General features: G+C 45.8%; 1 protein-coding gene across 1 annotated transcript; it reads left to right on the top strand.

The window, feature by feature from the left end:
- The first annotated feature begins 1,431 nt into the window (after positions 1 to 1,431).
- On the top strand, positions 1,432 to 6,727 carry LOC136678437 (uncharacterized). The gene is made up of 17 exons (XM_066656492.1): positions 1,432 to 1,510; positions 1,594 to 1,715; positions 1,807 to 1,866; positions 2,408 to 2,506; positions 2,621 to 2,665; positions 2,780 to 2,860; positions 3,147 to 3,278; positions 3,368 to 3,414; positions 3,519 to 3,588; positions 3,703 to 3,789; positions 3,882 to 3,980; positions 4,074 to 4,157; positions 4,291 to 4,395; positions 4,524 to 5,000; positions 5,097 to 5,199; positions 5,340 to 5,615; positions 5,695 to 6,727. Exons 1-14 carry the CDS (start codon positions 1,432 to 1,434, stop codon positions 4,662 to 4,664), a joined length of 1,251 nt encoding a protein of 416 aa, XP_066512589.1. The 3' UTR covers positions 4,665 to 5,000; positions 5,097 to 5,199; positions 5,340 to 5,615; positions 5,695 to 6,727.
- Positions 6,728 to 7,656: the final 929 nt, after the last annotated feature.

The raw sequence follows: 7,656 nt of genomic DNA, 5'->3' as shown, positions 1-7,656 counted from the left end.
ACGTCAAAACTTACCATTGCCTGGGCGCTAGGAGCTCCAGAACAGTGCGTTACTCAGGAAATAAAGGCACGTTTACTGTGGCGTGGTGAGTAAGAGATTATCTTTTGGAGCATAAAATTGTGCACTAATGTGACAAATGTTGTCTTCGAAAAACCCCTAAATTAAATAAAGAGCATTTTGTAACGATTCCAAATGAAAACAAGTGTAGTACAATAGGAAACAAACACGTCAGTTTAAGTTTATTCTAAAATATGTTCCCAGTCGCTCCCGAAAGTCTTATGGTGGAAAAATATCGTTTAGAGACTTAATCCGTTCCCTCAGTTTAACAATCATTTTCAGACAGACATGACTCAGGCTGTGCATTAGGACACTAGTCTGATCTCTCCATTCCTTATTTACACACTACACCCACTGTTTACCACTGAAACATTAACAGTTGGTGTCGAGGAGGGAGTGAATCTGGTGGGACTCCATTTCGTTGTGAACTGAGCGAGTTTGTCGCGGCACATTCAGCTGGAGGTGGGACAGTGGGCTCCTGTTGTGCGGCACAGAGCCGCGGCCAAAATCACACCTCATTCTCAAAGTGTTCAGTAAAATCCAACTGACCCGCTGTTGTCTTTATTTATCAATTACCACATTAAACAATAAATAAAACCTAACGGGGCTTTTGTGGACAGAATGAAGCCTGAACCGATGAAAATGAGATCAGACAATACCTCATATCGTCCACAAGAGGGCGCCCTAAGGTTTAATTTGACTCCTCATTCAATGTAATGGGGCACTGCGTGATGATGCGACACTGAGGGGATTTGTGACCCCGAGATTTGTAAAAAGGACACAGTTACACACCTAGTGAGTCCATTAAAGCTGGTCAGAACCTAATGTTGCCCAATTTGTCATCGTCCATAACACAGTCCCTGCTCCTCCAGTGGAAAAAGGACAGTTCCAGCTTCATGTGTCTCCTTCATCTTGTGTCTGTTTATTAAAGTATTGTACCTTTATTTCGTAGACTACGCTTTTGCTGAAGACAACACAGAATGAAGAAAATAGTTATCAGCAAACACCTCTGCAACAGTCTAAATTAATCAGATAATTACAAATAAGCAGCTTTACAGTGGCACTGACGGTGTAATCCTCTACACAGCGCTCATTCTTTATGGTTTTATTCATGTTTTAACGTTCATTCTTGAGAAATATGACAGTAGCAGGTCAACTGTTGAGAATTGTTGAGAACGCAGCTTCAACAATAAAACTTCCTCATATTTTTATTTATTCTAAAAATGTTCACTTTATTCTTGAACATTAACGTTATTAAATAACTTTAAATAGACTTTATTCTCGTAATATAACTTTATTATAAATATATTATTTTACAGGGGTCTTGTTTTTGTTTAAGTGTTTAAATGTAAACATGTTTACCGTGTGGTCTCCATGGCAACGTTAATGCTGTCGGAAAGCTTCAAAATGGCTGCAGTGAGGGTCTATGGCTGGAGACGCTGGTCATGTTCAGGTCTGGGTCAAAGTGAAAAAGAGAGTGTCCATGTGCTTTAGAGAGGTTCTCAGACTCAGAGGAACTGCTCCAGCTTCAGTGAGGTGTGGAACATGTTTCAGACCCGGAGCAGAGGCTGCGAGATGCTGTCCAGCTGGTGGAGCCCGACGTCTTCTGTCATCTGTACGACGGCTTCATCGGACGGGTCACCGGAGACCAGCCTGAGGTCACTATCCACACACACTACCACTGCTGGGAGTAACTCCACTCAATATAACGAACACACTGATCTCTACCTCACTCTCTGTTTACTGCAGGTCCGCACAGAGGAGGGTGGGACCCTTGTGGTCCCCTCGGGCCCTGTGATCACATACAGTGTGAGTGAAGCTGCTGGGTTCATTGGTAATTATTTATATTTAAGTGAGCCCTGTTCTCATTGGTTTCCTCATTTAACTTCAGTGTGAATGGGCGGGGCTTAACTGCTGTAGGCTGAATTGGTGGATGTATGGTAATGTGTTGGTGTATGACGCCACAAAAAGGAGTGAATACTAACTGTTCATATTTGGACGGTGCGTATCTGGACCACTAGAGGGCGCTAACAGTGGTCACCGATGGAGAGAATGAGACTCATATGAGCTCTTTAACTTCTGAGCCTGTTTGTAGTGGTTCATTCTAATGTGCACCACCCCCCACCCCCACAGTGTCCCAGGCTCTTTCTGGAGCGGCTGGTCGTTCGGCTTCATGGAGGAATGCAGAGGACTTTCTGGACCCTGCGTTTCTCCAGCACAGAGTGGCACCGTGCAGACAAGAATGTGTGCACCTTTATCTGTTCAAGACCCCCTGTCTGGTGTTGTTAATCACATCTGTAGCTTTGTAGGGTCTTATTTGCCTGTGTGTGTGTGTTCGTGTGTCTTCCAGAGGGTCCATGTCAGGCTCCACTACGTTGAGCTCACGCGGGGGGCACTTGCATATCACTGGTGGATTCACACCAAGGGTTTTTTCATTCCATCGGCTAAGGTCCAGACCTCCTCCCACTGCACTCATCTCCAGCACCATTCTTTCATTTTCTCTCATTCATTTCACTAGTCGTAGTTTATATCATCCATATGACGACCAGAACTTCTCTTACAGTGCCCCGTTTGGACCGCATCCACCGCGAGGGTCACCCTTGCCCAGGTGAGATCTCTCAGACGTGTCTATGTTCACTTCAGCCTGGTCTTTTGATGGAGCTCGACTCACACTGTGAAGCTGGTGTAAGGAGCTGAGCTGTTGCTGTTGTGTCTTTTTTAGCGAGTTGACGGTCTCCTGACGCGAGTGGCATCCTGCGCGTTCACCGAGGAACACAGCTGTAAAACATCTGGAGGTGTTGAGGTGGGTTCAGCGTGTTCTAGTAAACACTAACACACCTGCTCTTGTACAAACCTCACTTCCAAAAGAGTCGGGGACAGTTTAAAAGTTGTAAATAAACAGAGAAAGCAGCTATTCATTCTGTTTGTAACAATATACTCAGTGTTTTATCTTATGAACTTATTCATAATCAGTGTTTATTTATTTCATATTAGGGCCCTCTTTCCTGGACCTGAGCTTTGTAGAATGCCTTTTGAAAAACCACTGCACTGCGCTGTTCCCAAGTACTGAGTGTGTTGTTGTTGTCCAGGTGACGGAGGTGCTCCGCACGTGTCAGTCCCTCTTCATCGGACGGGAGGCGTGGTCCTTCAGAACCAGCTCGGGCACAGAGGTGACCCGCCCTGACCCAGACCCTCAGCCTCAGCCTGAGCCCACTCCTGAGGTAAAGCAGATGTGCAGCTGTTATTACGGTAATTAGAACTCCCTGAATGATATAAGACTGGAGCAGGAGGTGAATGTTTGGTGTTACAGACGTCTGGAGATGCAGAGGCTGTGGCTCGGGAGGTGCCCTCTTTGCAGTGAGTACAGGGGCAGCTTTAACCCTTTACGTCCCACACTGAATAAAAGTGCTGGCATCTATTAACAGAACTGACCTCATGCAAAACCTGCTCCTTCTCCACAGCATCTACTCAGAGATTAAGAGGATGACCAGCTTCCCTCTTAAACTGCGGGCCCTGCGCCAGGCCTTCACTGTAAGTGAACCACATGAAACCACTGTATTTCTACCTCATCTGAAGACCGCTGTCTTTAAGCAGTGATGAGTCTCCAGTCCGTTTTCACTGAAACTCCTTCCATTGCTTGTGTAGACCACACTCAGTGAAGCAGGCTGTCGCTGCAGTCTCCGTGAAGCTGGCCGTATGATGTTGGAGGACCTGGCCGCCCTCAACGACAGGGTAAGAAAATGATCGCTGCGTCATATTAAATGATGTGATGTAATATAACCGCTTCACTAATGTAATTCTGTGCATCTCTTTACATCCTGCAGGACGTGAGACTCTTCCAGCAGCTCTACCATCGTCTGCTGGTGACGGCCGAGTCTCCCTCCTGTGGTGAAGGGGTTGTAGAGGAGCTGGCGGAGATCGGAGTGAGTCTGAATAACCAGACGTGATGGAAAGCACCGGCACTACTTATGAAACCGGACTGTGTGTGTGTCACTAACGCTTCCTCTCACTCTCAGATCCAGCTCTTCAACTTCATGGACGTCATCTTTGAGGTTGTGCTGCTGAGAATCCAGGCGGGGGCGGAGCCTCAGATCTGTCCAGTAAGATGTCCTTCTGTTTCTCCAGTGGAGCGTGTGTGTGTGGTGTCCATCACTGCTTCTAGAATGGATGTGACCCCTAGGGGCCTAGAATAACTAAATGGCAGCGCTCATGTCATTTGAATTTCATTTTCAGAGGCCAGGAGGATTCCTCCACCACCTGATGGCCGTGATCTCCTCGGTCTCTGCAGTCACCAGGCAGAGCAGACCCAGAGCTGACCAGTGCCTGCTCCTTGTCCGGGTAACACTGACCATCCATCGCCACACGACACACCTGTGCAGCAGCAGCTCAGTGTAGAAATGATGTGCTTTTCTTTTGAAGGGGTTTGTTGGCCTCATTTGAGCAGAATCTCTACTTCTGTCTTTCAGAACGCGATGCTGCTCTTTTTGGAGAGCGTCTTTACGCTGGAGGAGTCAGAGCACAGCTCTCCTGGGTCTTTGTTCAGAGCGGTGTGGGAGATCTTCCAGAGCCACGCTGAAGATCTCTGGGACAGGCTCGAGGACATCTGACCATCTACACCTCCTTCAGCTCCTCACTTTATTCTTCTTATTCATTTTTAATCACTAGTTTTAATAATAATAATAATAATAATGTAGTGTAATGTGTGTATATTATTAGAGTAGAGTGAGTATTATTTGTGTCTGTATTGATTTAGCTGTGTTTGTACAGTTCAAGGGAAGTCAAGGTCAGTTTCTGTAGATGGTAGGAATAGGATCTGTAGATATGTGCATGGTTCATTTTAACACTGTCTCTGTTTGCAGTCTCTCTCTTCTCTCGCTGTCTCTATTTGCAGGGTTCCCACTGGATCTGAGGAGTTAGTTTGTGGCGTTAGACGAGCTGTAGATGTGCGTTTATACTTCGTGTCTGTAGATGCTAGAGGAAGTGTGTGTTGTGATTGTGTGTGTGATGTCATTCCTCGTCTTTGTGGACTGTATTTGCAGGGAATGCCAGGTGCCGTGTGATCACAGCCTCTATAAGCAGACACCAGTCAGTCCAGTAGTGCACCATCTCTGCTGGACTGACTGGTCACCACCACAGCCCCCTGTGAGTAAACCATCCTGTTGTTTGTCTACTGTCCATTTGTAACGATCCTGTGTAGAGATGAGAAACACAAACACAGTGAATCTGAGCCCATGTTTCTGTCTTTCCTCCCTCTGTCTGAGGGGTGGAGCCTCACCACACAGACATGTGCAGACCCAATAGAGCCTGACAGACCACAGGAAACCTCTGTGACTGACTTCAGAGTGAAGAGGGAGCACAATACGACAAGAACAGCACCTCGTTTTTCCTTTTATGGCCTGAATATCTCATCATTCATTCTTTATAAACTCCATAAGCGAGTCTCCAAACGTCCACAGCACGCGTCTGAATGGAGGCTCTTTACAGGGTTCTTCTCCAGTCTCAGAAACAACCTCAAAAGCAGAAAGAGTGACTCCTCTAACGTCAGCGCTGAAGACAAGGTGAGACAGCTGTCTACAAGACTAGATGTGGTATATTTAACACATGAGCACTGGCACAATCACTGCACTCTTCTCTTAGGGGCGCTGTCGAGGGCGATGTTGAAGCTCTTATTAAAACAGAAGTACCTGCTTGTATCTGGCCAGCTCTGAGTCCTCAGTCTACAGTAGACTGCAGTTCTAATGAATTTCCAACTGCTGCAAGGGACGTGAAGAGCCAGACGCAGATGTGAAATCCTGCGTTTCATAAGGACTGAGTAGGAGAGGACACTGAGCCTCAGAGACAGCAAACACATTTAAATACATCGCTGCAGATGAGAGTCCCCCCCTTGCTCTTTAAACAGTGTTTCTGGACGAAGTGTGGGACAGTTTCTGAACGTCCGGACTCAAGACGCTGAAGCAGAAGTCGGAGAACAAAGAATTATGATTATATTAATAGAGCTTACAACATTCATCACCTGTGTTTGAAGCATAAAGACGACTGAAATAACACTCTGCAGAAACGCCAGTCCTTCACAGGGCGACACACACTCACACACATTCATTCAAAATATAAACTGGGCTCAACGCTGACAGGGGATTCACTCAGTGGAGAACTGTGGGACGGTGCTGGACCCTGGTGTAACTGTGGGGGACCAAACCAGTCACATCATTTCCCTTGAGGAAGGGTCTTGTGTTTTTGAAAACTGTTTAAAACCGGGCACTCTTCAGATTTAAGAGGCTGGAGGTGATTGAGGGGTTAAGCCACAGACCGTCTTCAAGCGCAGCCTGAAGTGCTCTCAGTCCATGTTTCTGTAAGATATCGGTGTGGACTGGAATCAGAGGGGTTTCTTTTGAGTGGATCACATTACAGCTGCAGTATGAAGAGGAGCACTGACTCTTGCTTGTGACACTTGGAGTGTGCTTCATTGTTGAGGTGATGATGTGAGCAGTGTTACTTTCTGCATTGCTCCAAGTCGAAGTCTCAGATTTAAAATGTATTTGTAAATTACTGAATGTTCAGATTCAACACTTTACAAATACATTTTAAATTCGAGACAGTGATTTTACAAATATATTCAATGTAAATTTAAACAAATGTATTTATTTTCACATAAAATGATGATATATCTATGAAAACCAAACACGTGTTTATGAATGTAACTGTATTTGTACAAACTGCAGACCGTGAGACACAGAGTGTGATGTGTTCATTTGTGAACAGTGAAACATATCTGTGACTTGTGTTTAATTTGTGGATTAACATTTACGCATTTGTAAAGTATTTTGAGACTAATCTCTCTCCATAAAACTACCAGCAAAATCATTAAAGGAGGGAGAGGAGGTAAAGCGCTGCGGGCTCACACTGCCCCCCTGTGGCCCTCGTTGGAAATACCGCTCTTATTTTAAAACACTCATTCTTACACAGATGCAGTTTTCGGTATTTTCTGAAAATAGACAATATGTACCTCAAAGTACCGAAACGCTTAAAATAGTCTGTCACCAACATAAAGGTTTTATTTGGTTGTTCTGCGATAAAACAAGTCAATTTAAGTTTATTCTAAAATATGTTCCCAGGCGCTCCCTCTCTCTCCCAGACCCAGAGAGAGTGAGTGATCTCGGCACATCGACTTTCTTTGTCTTCGTCTGAGTCCCTGCTATTGGTTTACAGAGGTGTCAATCACCTCTGACCCGCCCCCTCAGAGCTGTGAACGAATCCCTGTGGAGAGCGGCGTCCAGCAGCGCACCCCTCCCCCGGGGAATAGGACCCCGCTCACAGCCGGCAGCCGCTCATTGGTCCACAGCTGCACTGAATCTAAGAAGGAACGCCCTCAACTTTGAATTCACGAAGACTTTACGTCAAAACTTACCATTGCCTGGGCGCTAGGAGGTCCAGAACAGTGCGTTACCGTTACTCAGGAAATAAAGGCACGTTTACTGTGGCGTGGTGAGTAAGGGATTGTCTTTTGGAGCTTTTCACCGGTGCGGCGCCTCTCTCCTGAGACTCTCCTGAGATTTTTTAAAGACAGAATCTGAAGAGATTTTACAGTCTGTTATGGTTTAA

This window comes from Hoplias malabaricus, chromosome 2 (genome assembly GCF_029633855.1).
Source record: "Hoplias malabaricus isolate fHopMal1 chromosome 2, fHopMal1.hap1, whole genome shotgun sequence".
In the NCBI taxonomy this organism is placed as follows: domain Eukaryota; kingdom Metazoa; phylum Chordata; class Actinopteri; order Characiformes; family Erythrinidae; genus Hoplias; species Hoplias malabaricus.
The sequence above is the reverse complement of the archived record's forward strand: the minus strand, read 5'-3'. Positions and strand labels throughout refer to the sequence as shown.